This window comes from Eptatretus burgeri, chromosome 8, assembly GCF_056783735.1.
Source record: "Eptatretus burgeri isolate ZD-2024b chromosome 8, Ebu_testis_v1, whole genome shotgun sequence".
NCBI classification, from domain to species: Eukaryota; Metazoa; Chordata; class Myxini; order Myxiniformes; family Myxinidae; genus Eptatretus; species Eptatretus burgeri.
Genome location: NC_140968.1, coordinates 44,966,798 through 44,988,252, shown reverse-complemented (window position 1 = coordinate 44,988,252; position 21,455 = coordinate 44,966,798). Strand labels below are relative to the sequence as shown.

The following is a 21,455-nucleotide window of genomic DNA, read 5'->3' as shown; positions in this document are numbered from 1 at the left end:
GGGGATTTCAATGCATCGACTGGAACTGATAGGGATGGTTATGAGACAAATGTTGGTCCCCATGGGTCTAGAACTGTGAACCAGAATAGCAATAAGTTCCTTGACTTTGCAAGAACTCATGGATTTAGGGTGGCTGGTTCATGGTTTCTGCACCCCAGGCTCATCGCTGGACTTGGTATGCCAACGCTGGTGGTGTGGCAAAGGAGATTGACCATGTGCTCATTGATGGTCCCTGGAGGATGATCCAGAACTGTAGGGTCTACCAGAGTGCTCAGTTCCTCAATATCAACCACAGGGTTGTTGTAGCAACTGTGAAGTTGCAGCTTAAATCTGTGAGAATGGTACCGTTCCAGCCTTGGCTGGATGTCGGCAAGCTCAACGATGAGAGATGAGGATTTTTTGAACAGTCTGAGTGGGGATTTGGAGGGGGGGGGTCTGTGTGCTTTGGATAATCCTGTAGAGTTGTGGAGTGCCTTCAAGACCACCATCCTTGATGTTGCCGGTTGATGTCTTGGAACTCACCGGAAGGCAAAGATGAATTTTGTCTCTCAAGGAACATGGGATGCCATTGACCAGTGTAGCGTGGCTAGGCTTAATGGCAGAGCTGAGCTGTTCAGAGAGTTGAGCCATAAAACTGTACATGCACTGAGGGTGGACAAGGAGGCCGAGGTGCAAGAAATCTGTGAGGGGGTAGAGCATCACCTGTGCTCAAGTGATTATCGTCCTGCTTGCAGGGGAATACGCGCATTGCGTTCCTCCAAGCCCGTCCCTCGGTGTGCTGCAGTTAGAGCAGAGGGTGGAAGGCTCTTGACAAAGGAGTCCAAAGTGAAGGTCCGCTGGACCGGTTACTTTGAGCGGCTGTACCAGGCTGATCCACCAGCTGTCGAGTTCGATGTCAGGGGTGTTTCTATCCCTATTGCTGACTCTCCATCAACTGTGATCCATCTTCATTTGTGGAAATACAGACTGCGGTGAACCAGTTGAAATGGGCTAAAGCTCCTTGGATCTGAGGCATCCATACTGAACTTTTCAAGGCTGATGGAAATGCTGTACTCATGTCGTTGCATACAGGTCTGTGTTCTGCCTGGAACACAGGCATTATCCCAACTGATTGGAAGAGGGGCCTTGCTGTCACACTCCGAAAAGGGAAGGGTGATCGCCAGGACTGCAACAACTACCAATGGGTGACGCTGCTCTCAGTGCCGGGCAAGGTCTTTGCTCGGATAATTCTCGATAGAGTTTGCCACCATCTGCTTGAGCACCAGCGCCCAGAGCAGCCAAGCTTTCCACCCAAAGAGGTGACTGACTGACCCTATCCTTGCTCTTCGTGTCCTTACCGAACACAGATGAGAATTTTGGCAGGGGCTGCTTGCAGCCTATGTTGTTCGCTGCAAAGCATTCAATTCAGTGAATCAGGATGCCCTTGAGAGGATTCTTGATCTTCGTGGGGTGCCACCAAAACTGATCAATTTGATGTCTGAACTATCCTCTGAAAATGAGAGTGCTGTGAGATGTGGTGATGCCATCTCCCCTTTATTTACAGTTGTTACTTGAGTTCCTCAGGGGTGTGCTGGCCCCCACACTTTTCAGCACTTCTCTGGACTGGATTCTGGGGAGGATGTCGGAGAGATCAAACTACGGTGCATTGTATGGGAATGTCAAGATCTCTGACCTTGATTTTGCAGATGATGCAGTCATCTTTGCGGAGACTCTGGATATTCTTTTGGGGTCTCTCAAGGTGCTGAATGATGAATCGGAGCTCCTGTGATTACGGGTTTACTGGGTCAAAACTGAGATCCAGGCTTTCAATGACATCTTGGATGCTGCTTTCTTGTCCGTACCTGTTTGTGGTGAGGTCACGGAGAGATTCACTTGCCTTGGAAGTGATATTCATGTCTCTGATGGCTGTGAGCCCGAAGTCAATGGACGTCTGGATTGGTTGGCCCTGGGGAGTCATGGATTCTCTGGATCATGAGGTGTTACGTTGTCGGTACCTGTGCAGGAGGACAAAAGTCCGAGTCTTCAGGTTTTTATTGCTTCCATTTTTGCTCATCTCAAGGAGATCAGCATCTCAAGGAGATGTGGATGGGCCAGGCATCTGCCTTGGGGATGGCCTGACGGAAGCCCCTGGAGTACTGGCGGAAAGTGGACGCAGCGACACACTGCTCCGGCACATGCTCCCATACCTGCCCTTACCTGACCTGATCTTCACCAAAATTTGAATCAATTCGTCCTTGTAACACACCCAACCTGTCTACCAATTTTCGTCCACATCCATCCACAACCTTTTGAGATATTTTGCTCACAGAAAGAGAAACAGGGGTGAAAACAACTGCCGTCAATCGGTGGTGAAGGGAACAATGGCTTTGGGTGTGTTTACTCTGGGAGTGCTGTGTTATGAATTTGCTTCATTTTTTTTCTTCAAATTTATCTCCAAGGCAAAGAGCTCAACAATGAATCGGCATTTTATGAGGGCAGCGTCATTTTACCGGGGTATTACTGTATAATGCAATATCATTTGGTGAGGAAGAACAAGTCATCGTTGATTATCTGTAACATTGTCAACTGTCTGCTGAGCACATTGGCAGGTAAAGGCATGATCGGAAGACCATAATGAAACAAGTCATTGCTCTATTTGTATAACCGAAACATTGGATAATACTTTATTTATATGGAGACATCAGATCTGCAATTTATGGTGTTACAAGCAAAAGTACCTGTCCCAAATGATGAGAAAAGCAAGCAAAACTACCCAGTGACTGGAAAAGTTGAAGTTCATCTATTAGTGCAAGTTATTTAAGTGAATTTCAAAAGGTTAATTGTGTTCCACTCTTGGTTTCACTCTGAGCTACTGATACTGTCCACCTCAAAATGGTCGTGCAACATCGGGCAGCTGAGGTTGGACTTGTCTTAATGGAGGACCAAATATACCTATTTTAAATTGTGTGTTACTCCATGAAGATCTTATTAAATCTACTTTAATCTTTTTTTTTAATGATTTTTTAAAAAGATTACTGAAAGGGATTATAAAAAAGTGAAAGTTGAGCTTTGCCTGCATATGCAACTTTTCGAATGCACCATGGGAAGCGGCCGCCGTTAATGGGAGACAGATGAACGTGTAGACAGACGCCACAATTCACAATTATACTCGAGATTATTTATTGTCATTCTGTTTCTGCTTCCAGATGTGACATCAATTCCTAGCAGGGCTGCTTGTTTAATGGAGGAGTCGGTGATACGTGCCAATGGCAGAACAGAAAACTCTGTCCAAAGTAAAAATGGGTTTTGTACAATTCAAACTTTCTGCTTGTTTTTCCCACCTACCCCAGCATTATCTCCTTTTCTACCTACCGGAGCATTACTTTTCAACCCTCTTCTTGCATATTTTTATCTTCCCTAATTTATTTGTGACTCTTCCATCCACCACATCAATCTCTCTGTTATTTGTTGCCCATTTTTAACTATCCCATTTTCCTGTTTCCTCTCGGTTCTTACCATCCTTTTCTTATTCCTCATGATTTCATTTATTCTCGATTCACTCACCTCATTTGTATAAAGTCGAACAAGATTGAAATCTTGATTCTAAACGTGAAGCAAAATGGTGCAATGTTTCTTGATTTTATTTGAATCCAGTTGAACATCTTTTATGCTGCTTTTCCTGAATGTAATCATTGAGCACCACACAGTATTCCTTCCATTACGTTGAATATATTTATTTGTTGTACTGCTACCAGCTCAACCGAGCTACTGTACGTTAACGTTATTAATGGCATGAATGTTTAACATTGGACTTTGTTCTTTCTTTTTTGCATCAGGTTGTGTTATACCACCAAAAGGAACATCTGCCAAGTAAGTCTTGTTTTCTACGAATCCAAATGCACTTATAGTATGATGTTGTGATACCAATATGTAATTGGATGCAATAATTGTATCTAAAGACGATGGGTGGTTGAGGCAGTTGTAGTGAGGACAAAGGGCAGGCAGCACGTTTATAATTACCTCTATCACCAAAGGTGAACGGGGTTTATGTTTTAACCCCTGTCTGTTTGTTTGTGACTGTGAGCAGGATATCTCAAAAAGTTATACACCGATTCGGATGAAATTTGGTGGAGAGGTTGGGTGTGTGACAAGGACGAGTTGGTTCAATTTGGGTGAAGATCTGTCAGTATCCGGATGCGATAATTTTAAAATTATTTGTGTTTCCTCACCATTCAGAAATTAGACCAAAATGATATATAGCACGATATCTCAAAACGTTTTGGACACATTATGACAAAGCTCACAGCTCAGTTGTTGACAAGAACAAGCCACTTAAATGTTTATGGTTCGGATGCAGATCCGGCCTACGCAGATCCGGGATACAAAATTTAAACTGTTCAACCTGGTGGAGGTATTGCTCTATTGAGTGCCATTCTAGTTTGTCTTTGTCTTTTTCTGCCCCGTGTAATTCCTGTTTCTTTTGTTCCTCCCGAAATTTACACAATTGTTTTGGTCATTTCTAAACCTATGAACAATTATTGTAAGAAACGAATCAGCTCCTCTGGAACGTAGTTCCAGGGAGCTTGTGAGATGGCACGTCATCTGTCTGTCCAAAAACACTTGCAACTTCTTCTCTAACACGACACACACGATGTCGATAAAACTTGACCACAACCTTCATCAACCGGTATGTACCAAAGTTTGTTCGTGCCATACAAAAACGAGGTCGAAGGTCTATGGTGGGTGGGGGGAGGGGTTGCCCCCCAAAATAGGTGTTTGCTCTCTTCTCAGAAACTACACAATTTCAATGAAACTTGACCACAACCTTCATCACCTGTCATGTACCAAAGCTTGTTCACGACATTAAAAAATCAGGGTCTAAGGGTGTCTACGGGGAATTTTCCCCCCAAAATAGGTATTTGCTCTCTTCTCGGAAATTGCACACACAATTTTGATGAAACTTGACCATAACCTTCATCACCCGTGATGTACCAAAGTTTCTTCATGTCATTAATAAAGAAATCCATAGGTATTTACTTTCTTCTCCGTTACATATTTTGTGGGTCATCTACTCGTACCAGTGGTTCCTTGGTTTTCTTATCTGGCCGTTATGAGATGAGTGCCCAGGGGAGTAGGGTAAGAATACTGATTCTGGCTCACTTTTCCCCATGTAAATGAATGGGGGATTTTCAGCGATTCCCTTTTTTTTCCCTAAAAATAAACCCCCTTTTTATCCCAAGGTATATTTATTTGTCTCCCCTTTTAACCTGGAGGTTGAACCTCATTGAATTGAACACCTGGGGGTTGAACAGCTCACTCATTGAACCTATAAAGATTTGTTCATTCTCAAATTCCTTCAATAGTTTAATTTTCTTTGCACAATAATCCCCATCTAAAATATTGACAAACAAAACATTTGAATCTTTATATTTTTGAAGATACCCCTTTTGTGCCATTACGAAATGATAAACTTCTCTTAATGCTCTCATCTGGCCACCTCCTGAGCCACATATCATTTTGAGATTATAGTAAATTGTTTTTTCATTGTTCAATTGATAACCATCAAAGTTTTCAGTCCATTCAAGGATATTCATTTTTTTCTTTACATCCTCTAACTTACTAGTTTTTAAATTAATTCGCTTATTTGTTTTATTTACCTTTGTTTCAGTTATTTTTTTCAATAAGACTTATTTGATATTTTTCACATTCATTATGTTTTCCATTTATATACCAAGACTGAGATTTTCTCCACTCTTTAGTTTGATTAATACTTGGTTTAACCATTTATATATTGTGAAAAAACGCGGCGGTAGCCCTTAAAAAACCCTAACCCATCTTCCCATCGTTAAAACATAATCTATTTTATACACTCTATCATACAATATCCACATGGAACACAATCTATTCCATTATCTAAAATAAATCTCTTATCATCAAAGGCTCCTAATGCCTTTTTATTTACTTCTTCACTATATATGTTATGTTTATAACTTCTTATTGTATTCATTTTCCTATATTCTTCTTTCTTATTCATCAAACAATTATAATAATTTCTAAAAGTTATTGATTTCTTTATTACATATTTCTTTATTCCCTTTAACCTCTTATCAATCTGTTCACCATACTTATAAGCATATGCCTTTGCTCTCAATCCAATAAACTCACTCATTACTTTTCCACCGAACTCATCCTTAAACTTACCAATAACCTTTTCATTCTTTTTGGAAAATAACTCACTCTTCTTGCTGAAATTACTTGTATCATATACTCCAATATTTTTCTTCATATCTTCATAAACATCATCAGTTTTTATATCTAGGATAAAACTATCAGTATCCATATACAACAATGAAACATTTTCACCATACTCTTTCTTTAAGTCATTATACAAATAATCATACATCAATATCTTTGATAAATCAAGAACTGCTGTTCCAATATAAATTGGTTTATCCATTACAATACTTTCCTTTTTCATATGAATTGCAGAAAAGTTCTCTGAAAAAACCTCTTCTCTCTCAAAACTTGGTTTATTTATCAATCTCGAAGCTTCTTTCCAAGATGTTGCGAATCTAATGTTTTGCCTGTTTCTAACATTTTCCATAGTCTTTCCAAATACAGCATTATTCATTAATTTATAAAAGTCCCCTTCAAATTTTACTTTTGTATTTGCTCTCATATCTGTATTGAATTGAATATACTTTTTCACCCAAGGACTTTGTTTAAATTTTAAAACTCTATGAATTTTAGCTACTCTCAATCCTTCTCTCAAAAACTGTTTTAAGCTTCTCTGATGTAAAACATATCCCTCTTTATCATAGAATGTTGTTAATAACTTTTCTGTTGATTTGCCTTTAATATTAAAACTTTTATGATAATCACTGAACCATTCTTTCTTTGGGGTTTCTTTCTCACATGCAAAAGGAAGGTCTTTATGCTTATTATGAAGAACACTCGGGTACCTCAAATCAACTTTCATTTATATACCAAGACTCCATTTATATACCAAGACTGAGATTTTAGCCAAGACTTAGCACTTAGCCAATTTATATACCAAGACTTAGCTCTCATACGAGCCTCGACCAAGGTATACAAAAAAAAAAAAAAAAAAAAAAAAAAAAAAAACTTCAAAATAATAACCTCCTTCTTCGTCATTCAATTCCTCTTGAGAAGAAATAACAATATTCATCAAAGCCTTTTCATAATCCTTTTCTTCCACCCACTCTAATTTACCATAAGGTAGAGATTGAGACATTGCCCATCCATACAAATTATTAGCATCAAAATACATCAAATAATTACTATCTTTTTCACTATCATAATTTGGGAGATATTTATTATTTGCTTTCGCATATCTTTTTGAACATACTTGTGATATTCCACCTCTCTTGGACTTCTCAATCATCAAAAGCATATCAACATCACTGATTAAATCTATATCTTGTTTTGTCATTTTCAACATTGCACTCCAAGCTAAACCAGGAGCTGTGAAATAGTGGGCAGGGTCTAATCCATAACAATTTTTATTATGACAGAGTGTTCTAAAAGCCTCAAACACATCAGCTAACAATAAAACATCTGTTTTTAGATATAAATCATGATATTCTCCAAGGTTCTTTATCTTAAATATTTTCCATATTTCTTGTGCGTGTTTATATTCCTTATCACTTATCTCTTCTTCATAAAGGTTATTATAGAAACTTTCTTTTGAAGGAAGTTGTGTTTCTTTAAATCTCATAAATGAATCCATATAATCATAAGGATAAATTCCCTTACTTGTAAGAATTTTCTCTTTACTTTGAATTTCATTCCTTGTTTGAATTTCCTCTCTCGTAAGAATTCCTTCTTTAATCAGAATTTCATCTTTAATCTGAATTTCCTCTTTAGTTCGAATTTTCTTTATAATTAGAATTTCATCTTCAGTTAGAATTTCTTCATTAATTAGAGTTTCCTCTTTACTTTGAATTCTCTCTTTAATCTGAATTTCCTCTTTAGTGAGAATTTCCTCTTTTGGAAAGAATGAATTAAGATTTGGAAAAGAGTCCGTGGAGCTTAGATTTGATGCGAGGTAGGCTAGTGGTGTTCCCATAAACTTGTAAGAATCTAGAAACCTAATACGAGTTAAAGGTTTTGTGAATATCATTTTTGAAAATGAAATATACTTTTGACTTGTGTTTGTTATGGCAGAAATATTCCCTGGTGTTTTTGAAAGTTCATTTATAAATAGATGTGTATCATAGTTGGCGCTGTTGTGAAGAAAGACTGGAATAAAAGAAGGTAATTTATAATTAAGATTACAACAGGAATGAGCGGGACCTCTATATTTACCAGTAAGATGACAATGGTCTCTAACTTTAGACTCCTTAATTTCCCCTCACAAATATGACAGATATTGTTCATTCTAAATTCTAATTTTTCTTCTTTGGTTAATTTCATCGGTTCATTTGTTTCTTTCATTAATTTAGTGAGTCTTATACAATCCTTTTCTAATCGTTTTACAAACTCTTGTGAAGCATTTTTTCCACGATAATGTTCAAGTTTGTTATACTTTTCTCCAACAGATGATTTGATATAATAACAGAAACCACAAGGAATATGTTTTTGATATTTATTTGTATATGGTTCTTTTGGATTAGGAGAAGCAGTATTTATCTTTTTAAGGATACATTCAAAATCAGCGTATATCACAAATGGGTGCATGATAGATTTATTATAATCTTCAAAATAAATCTTTTCACCAGGTTTAGGCATTGTCATTACAGCTGATTTATGATTACTACAATATTTTGAATGTTGTTCTAATCGTTCTTTTGTATGAAATGAATTAAGACATCGCTTACAAGGATATATTTTGTTTGCTGTTCTGAATACCTGAGAAGAGATTAATCTTGATAAATTATTGATGTATGTGTAATGTGAATTCTTTCCAACACTAAAATATAAAAGGTCAATGTGTGTTTCTTCATTTTTATAGTTGTTTGAAATTTTTAATATTTGAACTTTGTTTGTATCCGTTAATCCATATACATTAATAGAAAGATTATTCTTTTTCTCAAATTTAGGAATATCTGATAGTGGCATTGGGAATTTAAAATCTTTAATGTCCAAGGTATTCTCATATTTCATATATTGTTTTACTCTTTCTGAATTACATTTTGGTGGATGAAAGTGAGCAAGAACAGACCAGAGAAAACATTTATTATCATTGTTCTTAATATTAACAACTGCCTTCTTTCGTTTTATTTCTTTTGGTAATTCAATATAAGAAGAAGCTTTAAGAGGGTTTGATTTTAGAATGTGTATATCTAAAAAGATGATTTTTTTAATATTGAATCCACTTCCTACCACTGTATTATCAACATCCTCCTCTTGTCTTGATAGTTCTTCATAAACCCCACTATTCAAAAAATCTTGAAATGATGTTATAAAATGAAGACCTGTTCTCATATAAGGAGTATGTTCTTCATCTTGTCTTTTCATATTCATTTTCACTCCCATATAAAACTTTAAAGTTTTCATTTCTTTTAATGTCTTTTTAATAAATTTTTCAACATCGGGTTTCACTATTTCAATTGATTCAGCTATTGATGATGGACCGGGTTCTCCAAATTGAAAAATCCTTATTTTTATATGCCCTTTAAATGCCCCATCAGTGTTTTCAATATAATAGTCTCCCTTTACTTTAAACTCATTTTTCTTGTGTTTTTGTGATTGAAGATGTTTATTATAACTACTCTTCAAAACATCCTTTGAACAGATATCACAATGTTTTCTTTCCAACTCAAGAGGAGATATTTGATGAAATAGATTAAATGTGTGTTTGTTGGTTCGGAGGTGTTTTCTATAATGTTTATAATCGTGATTACAAACATCGCAGTACGTTGTATTCACCATATTTATAGAATAAAACTTTGCTTAAACTAAAATTTTCTTGATGAAAATTTCGTTTAATTTATAGGTGAATCTGTGCTTAAAAACATTTTATCCTCCAACTTTTTCACTTAATAAATACAATGTTTCAAGACACAAAAGACAAGTTTCAATCAATCTCTTCATCTGTTAAAGATACTGAGAAATATGTCAAGGATGTAAAATTGAACAAAGATAAATATAACAACTATTGGATAAAAACTATTATGGTAAATAATATGAGTTCTTCAATTTCCTTCAGTGGAAGGGCTTTTAGTATACCTGGTAGAACATCAATTAAAGTATCTCTAACAAAAGTTTCTCCTCTCCTTCTAGTAATATATTCAAAACTAGAAAAAGCAATGAAACAAGAAAAAGTATCAAAGAACAAAAACCTTATGGATGAAGCTTTAGAAAGAAAAGATAAGACCATCTGTAATATGCAAGGAGAAATTTGTATTTTTTTCAACAACCCTAAAGATGTAAATCCTGATGAAATAAAGGATGTTAATATATCAGGTGAAATGACATTTCGTTCAATAGTAGTTAACGATAATTTTAAAATTACCTTTAATATAAAAAATGTTGTCGTTGAATCTGATAATGAAAAAGTATATCGATATCGATGGTAATATACAACTGAAAGTACAGATGAATTTCAGTTTAAGTAAAGTTTTACTTTATAAATATGCTAGACTTTCCTGATTCTCCATATGACAAATTTGAGAATTGTCCTGCGTGTGAAAGACGGGGATTAAACACAGAGTCAAAAGCCTATAAACAATGTATATTCTGTGATTATCTTCTAATTAATGATAATAAAAAATATAAAAAGAAAAATAATTCTTTTAGATTTACACCAAAAATGAATTACTTTACAAGATTGATTAGAGAAATGAATGTAAAGTATGAGGGTGATAACACACCTTTCCTTACAAGGGAAGAAACTGAACGTATAAGAGAAATGTTCAAAGGATTGTTGTTGTATATTATTCATGGATGTAATTTTCAGGGAAATATCAACACAAGATATTGTATAAATAAAATAATGGATTATCTTGAAATTAAACCTGAACTTAGGATAAAATATAGAGTTTCTAAAAAAGCCAATAATAAATTAAATAACCTGTTTTTCAAATATATAAATGAATGATTTTTTACCTATTTGGGAAAATAAGATAAAATTTAACAACCATAAAAATCTCCCAAATTCATTAAGATGTCTCATAGTTGGTTCAAGTGGATGTGGAAAAACCTGCTTACTTTTAAAAATGCTCCTCACTCCCAACTTTTTAGATTATGATAATTTAATAATTTCCACAAAGTCGAGTTTTCAACCAGAGTATCAACTACTCTCACAAGGTTTTAATGCTGGTCTTCAAAAAGAAGATATAATCGGTTTATTTAAACGTCAAAAAAACCTAAATGATTATAACATTGAAGATATAATTCAACTATTTTGTGATACACAGAGATGTAAAAAGAAATCAAATCCTATAACTTGTATTCTTAGTGATAATACGGATGATATACCGTCTCCCCAAGATTTGGATAAATCAAAAAAGAACCTGGTTATCTTTGATGATTGTGTTAACGAGAGAAACCAAACGGTAATGGACAGCTACTACACAAGAGGGAGACATTCTTCTTGTAATTGTATTTATCTTAGTCAATCGTACTTTCAACTTCCTCGTCGTTCCATCAGAAACAATGCTAATACTTTTATTTTATTCAAGTTAAATTCAATAGATATCAATAATTTTTGGAGAGATAATTGTTCTACATTATGTAGTAAAAAGAAATTTGAGGATTACATGAAGCACACGACTGAAAAATATAAATATATTGTTGTGAAACAAGATGAGATATTAAGAGATATATTTTTTGTTTTATAAACAATTACATATATAAATGACAACTATTATTATAAATCTTGTGGGTAAATCTGCTTCTGGAAAAAACTTTCATAAATCAAGGTTCTTGTGTAGTACAAATGAGAATATTGTAAATTTACTTAAAAAACACCCCGTGATACGCATTGTATCAACAACAACTAGAGCAATAAGACGTGGAGAAGTAAAAGGTGAAGATTATCACTATATTTCAGTGGAGGAACATATGCGATTGAGGAATGAAGGACAAATATTTGAGGAGGTTTCTCTTGGTACAACAAAATATTCACATTGTAAGAGTGAGTTAAGGAAACTAAAATCTGGTGGTGTTGGGATATTAGAAACTAATCCAGAAGGAACGAGACAAATTATTAAATATCTGAGCGGAGTGAAGATTTTATCATTCGGTTTTGATGTTGATGAAGAAACTCAACGCAAACGTATGAAAAGCAGAGATGCAAGTATTAGTGAAGAAGAAATTACAACTCGCATTAATGTTAATAAAGAATTTGATGAAATATTTAAAGAAAAGGATTTATTTGAACACATCTACTTGAATGATGAAGAAAAGGAAAATTTCCCTGTTAATCTTTACAATTCATTAAATGATATTTTACAATAAATAAATGGATACAAAAGAAAGAGCAAGAAGATTTAAGGAACATCAAGAGTTGGTTTCAAAAGTTGTAAAACAACAGGAAGACATAAAGAAGAAACGCAGACAGAAACTAACGGGCGAAGAAGCATTTGAAAGAAAACAAGAGAAATTTTTTAAACCACTTTTAAAAACTTCCCAAGAAAAAATGAAAGATGTTTCCACAGTTCCCACAGTAGAATATACTCCCAGAAAGCTTCAAATGTTAAAAGATTTCAGTCAAATGACGGAGGAAGAATTAGAGCATTTAGGAGAATTAGAATATGATGATGAAGGTTTATTTCAACAACTGGAAGAGATTAATCAACCCCCTGATTATATTGTGAATGCTGTTCAAAACAATGAATATTCAGCGGATTCAAAAACCAAAGCAGGACTCATTCCAACAGAACAACCAGCAATATTTCATCTTGTTCAAGAAAAGGTATTGATATTTAATGATGAATTAAGGTTCTTAAGTTCTGCTCAACCCCTGTTAAACTAACTCCGAGATTAATGTTTCTTCTCACAAAAGATGGAAGACAAGGTTCAACTGTGAGGGATGAATCAAAGTATATTGATAAACCATTGGATATGGAAAATAATGATGATAGAGTATATATTGATTTGCTGAACACTCTAAATTATAAGGTTATTCTTTCTGGTAAAAGTAGGAAGAATGAGAAGGAGAAACACATTATTCAGGCTTTAAGTATCCTTGGTTCAGGTATTAGTTTTCTTTCAAATGACCCATCGCAATTAGTTAATAGACTGTTATTGTTGTTAGGCAGTAAGAAGGCTGGAAATAACAATTGTTTTAATGAAGCATCAGCCATTTTAGACCAGTTGATGAACATGAAAATAATTAATAAATCTCAATATAAAGACATTTTATCTCATATTAAATAAGATGAGAAGCACAATCCTGAGTTTTAATTTCACAACAAGCGACCACACATCTTCATTCCCATACCCACTACAACTTGACACAACAAAAGAATATGAGGCATCTTTATTGTCCATGGAAACTTATAATACCTTATTTAATATAACCGAGAAAAATGACAAGTTTAGTTATAATCCGGGAAGTGGATACAAAGCGATAACAGTCTCACCCGGAGCATACGAGATTTCTCAAATATCTTCCGAAATTGCTCGTCTTATGAAAGAACAGGGTGATGAACCAAAAAATATTGTTATAAACATTCAAAAACATACTTCAAAATCAACGATTAAAGTTAAAAATAACTACAAGGTTGATTTCACAATTGATAATTCATTTAGAGAGTTATTAGGTTTCTCCTCAAAAAAGATTGAAACTAATGGGACGTTTTACAGTGATAATGTCATTCAAATATCCTCAGGAATAAATTCGGTGTTAATTCACTGTGATTTGATTGATGGTGCTTATAATGATGGAAAAAAACAAATACAATATTTTCATTCAGCGCATACTCAACCCCAATTGGTTATAAATTCAATATGGAACCTAAAAATTTGGTTTATCTACCTGTGTCAGGAAAAACCATACACAGAGTAAATTTTAGGATAACCGACCAAGATAATCGTGTGATTTCTTTTAATGGAGAAGTTATATCCATCAGAATTCACCTACGTGAAGTTTTTCAATAAATAAATACGATGGTTATTGTGAGGGAACACGAGTTGGGAAAATATAAAATAATTACAGGGGATGGGATGTTCCTTTCCCCGTACTACAAGGGTGAAGGTATGTATCTTGGTAGAGGATACTATAAACCTAAGAGACAAAGGGGTGTCGGACATCAATTTAGAGGAGATGGGATAATTGATACTCTCATGGGTATTGGTTCAACTATTCTTAAACATAAAGACCTAATTGGTTCAACTGCTTCTGCTGTGGGAAATGTAGCAGGTGCTGTAAAGAGTATAAAAGATGCTCAGAAGGAATCTCATAAATTACAAGCAATAAAAGAAATTAAGAAAGGTAAAACTCAGTTGTCCCCCCAAGAACGACAGAAAATAATTCAAATACTTGGATCAGGGTTTCAAAAGTTTTAACATCTTTTTTCCTAAATAAATACAAGTATGGAAGCAATTGATAGTATCTATGATTTGGATGATACTATTATTATCTCAAACTCCACTAAAAAAGAAGATTACTTCAAGGTAAATGCAATAACTGGAACAGACTGGAATACAAATGGTACAAAAGTTTTGAAATAAATAATCAACAAACCTATTTGAATCTCTCCGAAAGTTTCTTGTTGTGTAAATTTAAATTCACTAAGGCTGGGAATAACACAAACGCTACACTTGTAAATGATTTCTTCTGGAAAATGTTTGATAGTGTGCGATTGTATATTGGAACACAAGAAGTTGAAGCGGTTGATTATGTCTCTGCTGTATCTGAAATGATGAAATTTACACTCTATACATTCAGTGATAGAATGGGAAAGGGGTCTGTCGAAGGTTTTATTCCTGATATGTCAACGGGAACAAACACAGACCCTGGATATATTCAAAGGAAAGGAATGTATAATGATGATACAAAAGCAGAAAATAGTTTTACTGTGGCAGTTCCTCTTAAAGGTATATTTGGATTTTGTGATTATGATAAAGTTCTGTATGGTCTTAAAATTAGATTTCAACTACAAAGGAATGATAATGAAAATAGATTGCTTTTTGGTGTTGGTAGTGCTTTTGGTGAACAGAATAAATTTGTAATTGAGGAGATGAGTTGGTATATCAGTGAATATACTCCTAATCTTAAAACAGAAGAGATGTTGAATCGAAGACTTAACTCAAAGAAACCACTCAGTGTATCATACCTCAAAAGAAGATGTCAACACGTAAAACTCAATCAAACTACTTACACGTGGAATTTGGGTGTTCTGGAAGGAAAGCCACGATATCTGTGGATGATTTTGTAAAAAGCCAGATGGTGATACTGCGACTGATAAGAATAATGCATTGAGTGATAATGCTAAGGTGAAACAACTTCGCGTTTCTCTAGATGGAACATTTTATCCACGAGATAGATTGGAAATTAATTGGGAAAAAATGATTTTGCTGAAGCATACAAGTCTTACCAAAAGGTGTGTGAAAGTAATGGAAATAAAGAACCTATTTTGGATATGACAGCATTTAAAAGTTTGTATACAATCTATGCGTTTGACCTGAGCGCTCAAAAGGAAACTATAAAGTCTAATCGAGTGGATACTTCCCTATACATTGAAAGAGGAGAGAGTGAAGAAATTGATACATATTGTTTGCTTTTGGAAGAAACAGAATTGCAGATTAATACAGATAATGGTGTGATGATTAGTCTCACATAATTTTTTGTTAAATAAATGAGTGGCAAAGTACCAACTGGGGTATATGTTAATCAAATCAATCTTCATAAACTATCATCTTGTGTTCAAAATCAAAAGCCTTGTACGATTAACGTTAATACAATTCAGAGAAAAGGAGCAGTAAGAATTGATGTTTTGCTCACAAGAGAACAGGTTAAAATCTTGAATGACACTGGCTCACTTAAAATTAAAATGACAAAACCAATGTTGAAAAAATATTCAATAAGAGAGACGAGTGGAGGATTTCTCCCATTTCTAATTCCTTTATTTGCTGGTTTAAGTGCGGTTGGAGCATTGACGGGTGGTATTTCAACAGCGGTGAAAACTGCCAACGAAAGGAAGGCTCAACTCCAGGCTCAAAAAGAATTGGAAAGACATAACAAAGAGTTGGAGAAACAAATTAGTGGAAGTGGTGTAATTGTAGATTTTGCTGAAAAACTTGAAGGTCTGCCTGATAAAGCGAGATTGTTAGTTGGAGATATGCTTTCTTCTATAGCACAAGCAGGTGTAAAATTAACGAAAAGAGGTAATGGATTATATCTTTCTAATAAATAAATGAGCATTGATGAGTGGTTGAAAGAATTTGGAAAGAATACAACATCAAATTTACAACTTGCCAAATATTGTAAGAAATTAAAAATTCATAATGTGGTTATTTGTATGAGAGATGAATTAACAAATGTGCCGAAACATACAAAGAATATTATTATGAACTTAGAAGATAATGATGGGAACGGTTCTCATTGGGTTTGTATTTTTAATAGTCAAGACAAATATTATTTTGATAGTTTTGGTCTTCCACCACCTGTTGAAGTCATAAAATTCTTACAGAATGGTGTTTATCAAACATTTCAAGTCCAAGAATTAAATTCCAAGTGTTGTGGTCAATTATGTCTATATGTGTTATTTCAACTCAACAAAAATAAAAATTTTTATGATATTATTTTTAATCTAATATAAATGACTTATGTTGGTAAAGATGGTTCTATCTTTGGTGTATCTCAAGAACTGGATATTGATTTATCAAATTATTATACAAAGGCACAGGCTGAACGACATAAATATAATATAAACAAAAATATTAACATGAAAAATGCTTATAAATTAAAAAATTATCCAAGCCCGACTGACGCGAATGACTTGGTGAGATTAAGCGATTTATCACAATATATATACTTAAATAAAACGGCTGTGTATTCCAAAGATACAGAAGTGTTGATATTATCTCCAGGTCATACAGAATTCACAGTTCGAATTAAAATAAATTTTTATAAAGAAGGGCGTATCGTTTGTATGAGAATAGAACAATGGGGGTATGATATGAATGATTTAGGGTATAATTGGTCATTTAAAATTAACCTCGAAGACCTGGAACAATTAAATCAGTCTCGTAAGGAAGAATATTATGCACTTGGTATCGAGAATGAGTTTTGTGGAGCCACGATTAGTAAACAACAAATAAAAGAATTTAATAAGGGTAAATATAATAATGGTTTTGCCCTTGTTTATCTCATGAAAACAGAAAAAACAGGATTATATATAATAAGTAAGGAAATACAAAATAATTTAACTATGGGAAGATGTGGAGGTGTTTCGTGCCATAATATTATTCTAACATATATTTCTAATACATAAATGACAGCAAGAAGGCTTCAAGAAAATTATCATTTCTGTGTCCAAGCATACCTTCAAGAAAAGGGTATTCGTTATTTTAATAAATATGTTCTACAACATAAGAATGAGGTATTTTCAATAAAAGATTGGCATTATGCTGATGTTGATAAACCGACAACTTTAGATTTAATTAGAATGTTAAATAATGAAAAAATTATAAGGTTAAGAAAAGGTAAGGCTCTTTTAGAAATTCAAAAGAAATTTTATTGGTTTCCTGTTGTAAAAAATTATTTTAGATACAGGAATAACAAGAAATCCTGATGAATATATGTATAATATTCTATGGGGTGTAAACGATTCAAGGATAGTAAGGGATGAGGAAGGAGTTGAAGAAGAGAGGGAAGAGGAGGAAAAGGAGAAGGAGGAGAGGGAGAAGAAAGAGAAGGAGGAAAAGGAGAAGAGAGAGAGGGAGGAAAGAGAGAAGAGAGAGGGAGAAGAAAGAGAAGGAGGAAAAGGAGAAGAGAGAGAAGGAGGAAAGAGAGAATAGAGAGAGGGAGGAAAGAGAGAAGAGAGAGAGGGAGAAGAAAGAGAAGGAGGAAAAGGAGAAGAGAGAGAGGGAGGAAAGAGAGAGAATGAATAAATATCAAAATATGGAAACCAGTGAGATTCAAAAAAGATTGGTGGTATTACAGAAAATAACTCAACCCACCGAGGAGGAAAACAAAGAATTGACAAGTCTATTTGCAATATTTTCTTCAAGACTATTGACATCGTCAAGCTATTCATTTTAATTCAAGTTTTTTCTTAAATAAATGGAGGAGAGAGTGAAGGCATTTCTAAGGATTCTTTATGTTTTAAAAATTAAGATTCAAATGTGCATGTTGGAAACTAAAAAGGTTTTTGCACTCTGCAGGAATTTTTCTCATAAATAAATGAGTTATTGTCTCAAATGTAAAAGAAAACTAATACTAAAAATATTTCATATATTAAAAGTAAAAATAACAGGGTTATACAAAAAGGTATATGTTCGGTGTGTGGTTCAAAAAAATCAATTTATCTCCAAACACAAACTCGGAGGAGATATACAAAAGTTTTTATCAGGAAGTAAATTTACAACTACTGGAATACCAGGGGAATTACATCTTCCAGGGTATTCTTTCTGTGGTCCAGGCACAAACTTGAATAAAAGATTAGATGAGGCAGACAATCCTAAATCCTGGAGTAAACCAATCAATAGAGTTGATGAAGTGTGCATGAGACACGATATTGATTATGGGAATACCACAACGTTGGAAGAAAAGCATGAAGCCGATAGAGAAATGTTGTATAATTTGTCTCTGATACAAAATCCAACCTTGAGAGAAAAAGTTGATAGGTTCATCGTGAAGAAGATGATTAGTGCTAAATTGAAACTTGGACTTGGAAATTCAAAAAACTTATAGGCTCTAATGATGCCATTAAGACTGAAGAGCAATTAGCTGATGAATTACATAAACCAATATTCACAAAGTTTCAGAGAAGGAAAGTTTATTCCAAGGAAGTTGATTATATCTGGTCTGCTGATTTGATTGAACTCAATAATGATAAGGGGTACAAGTATGCTTTAACCGTTATTGATTTGAGGAGTAGATATGCGTGGGTTGTTATGATTTGGAATATATGATTATATATTCATACATAAAATATATGATTTGGAAGGGGAAGAGTTTTTAGGTTCATTTTATTCACAGGAATTACAAAAGACAAAACTAAGCAGATAATACACCTTTGTGGACACACGAGGGCCAAGTCCGAGGTGTACAAGTATATAATGTGTGTCAAGGGGTGGACGTTCTTAGATCTGTGAACCCCAAACACAGAATCCTCAACTGAATAGTCAAGGCTTAACTTTTGTTTGTGTGTGTGTGTGTGTGCAATGGGAGCAATAGGTTGGCGCTTCACTCCCTCCTACTATACACCGTTGTGGACACTCGAGGGCCAAGTCCGAGGTGTATAACAGTATATAATGTGTGTCAAGGGGTGGACGTTCTTAGATCTGTGAACCCCAAACACAGAATCCTCAACTGAATAGTCAAGGCTTAACTTTTGTTTGTTGATGTGTATGTGTGTGTGTGTCCCAACCCTCACATTCAAAATCTCAACCCCAACCCTCACATTCAAAATCTCAACCCCAACTCAATCCTCACCCAACACAATGTCTTTTTCAAAATGAGATTTCCACCTATATATATATATATATTTTTACGTTTTTTTTTCTCTTCTTCCAATTCTGTCTTTTAAGGCTTTCAGGTTTGATAACATAGAAAGAGGGAGTAAGAACTTTCTTGATAGGTTTAAATCCCAAAGAGTGGTAGCATTTCAAGTCTTCAAAATAAACCCAACTTTCCAAGTCTCCAAGGTAGTTATTTAAACCATCAAGGCAGAACTCATTTACTGATTTTTTCAAAATTTGTGAGTCTCCAAGGTAGTTCCCATATTTAGAACCATCTTGGCAGAACCCTTTTCCTGAGTCTCCAAGGTAGTTATTTAAACCATCAAGGCAGAACTCATTTACTGATTTTTTCAAAATTTGTGAGTCTCCAAGGTAAAACTTGTATTCTGGCTCATCAACGTATAACTTGTTCAGTGGGTATTGTCTTGATAACTCACAATGAGTACTATTGCTGTAAAACTCTTTTTCAGGATTTTGCTGGTCTCCAAGGTATAACTCTTTGGTTGGGTCATCAAGGACGAACTCGTTCTGTGGGTCTTGGTCGCTCATAAGGTCTTCAACCAAGCCAACAATTTCGCCCCAAGTTGTAGCAAAAGCAGTATTTTCATTTCGTATTTCAGACACAATTTCCTGTGAGAGAAAATAATAATGTATTAATTAAGTTATTTAATTATTAAATGAGTATGCTTCAATCAAAGTTTGAAAATAGGAAAATAAAAATCTTACCTCAACAGATAAGAGGTTTGAATCCAGTTCATCAACTTGAAGGTTTAGTTCCATACAAGACAGAGAGTTCCAAGGAACACCAAAGTCATCCCACTCAAGGTCTTGCTCGTTCTGTAGGTCTTGGTCGCTCACAAGGTCTTCAACCAAGTCAACAATTTCGCTCCAAGTTGTAGCAAAAGCAGTATTTTCATTTTGTATTTCAGATACAATTTCCTGTGAGAGAAAATAATAATGTATTAATTAAGTTATTTAATTATTAAATGAGTATGCTTCAATCAAAGTTTGAAAATAGGAAAATAAAAATCTTACCTCAACAGATAAGAGGTTTGAATCCAGTTCATCAACTTGAAGGTTTAGTTCCATACAAGACAGAGAGTTCCAAGGAACACCAAAGTCATCCCACTCAAGGTCTTGGTCGCTCATAAGGTCTTCAACCAAGCCAACAATTTCCCCCCAAGTTGTAGCAAAAGCAGTATTTTCATTTTGTATTTCAGATACAATTTCCTGTGAGAGAAAATAATAATGTATTAATTAAGTTATTTAATTATTAAATGAGTATGCTTCAATCAAAGTTTGAAAATAGGAAAATGAAAATCTTACCTCAATGGATAAGAGGTTTGAATCCAGTTCATCAACTTGAAGGTTTAGTTCCATACAAGACAGAGAGTTCGAGGCAAGCACACAGCACACCATTGCCAGCAAAAACAAATGTTTAAAATGGAGCCTGGGTTTGAAGCTTTTATAGAGAAAGACTGGTGGGTGTGGTTTCCTTTGGAAATTCCCTGGGCAAGCCTAGGCAAGCCTTCATTGGGAAATTTTTCAAAACCATAACATCCTGTAATTTTCTAGTGATTTCTTTGTGTCAGAGATGAACTGGAAATGATGTAAGAGTGGGCGGGGCTTATCAAAAGTAGGCGGGGCTTAGGAAAAGTGGGCGTGGCTTAGAAAAAATACCTCATGAAAAGTGGGCGGGGCTTAGCAAAAGTGGGCGGGGCTTAGGAAAAGTGGGCGTGGCTTAGAAACAATACCTCATGAAAAGTGGGCGGAGCTTAGCAAAAAGTGGGCGGGGCTTAGGAAAAGTGGGCGTGGCTTAGAAAAAATACCCCATGAAAAGTGGGCGGAGCTTAGCAAAAGTGGGCGGGGCTTAGAAAAAG

At 34.7% G+C, this 21,455-nt stretch overlaps 1 protein-coding gene across 6 annotated transcripts in view; it reads left to right on the top strand.

Annotated features, from left to right (window-relative positions):
* ZCCHC14 (zinc finger CCHC-type containing 14) overlaps window positions 1-21,455 on the top strand; it is a 121,193-nt gene that overhangs the window by 41,930 nt on the left and 57,808 nt on the right. For 5 of the 6 annotated variants that reach the window (XM_085891818.1, XM_085891816.1, XM_085891814.1 and 2 more), the window contains 2 exons: window positions 3,186-3,272; window positions 3,816-3,849. In XM_085891818.1, the coding sequence (XP_085747944.1) occupies window positions 3,186-3,272; window positions 3,816-3,849 (121 nt within the window). The remainder of the gene's footprint in view (window positions 1-3,185; window positions 3,273-3,815; window positions 3,850-21,455) is intronic. The other variant, XM_085891817.1, reaches the window with a different exon arrangement.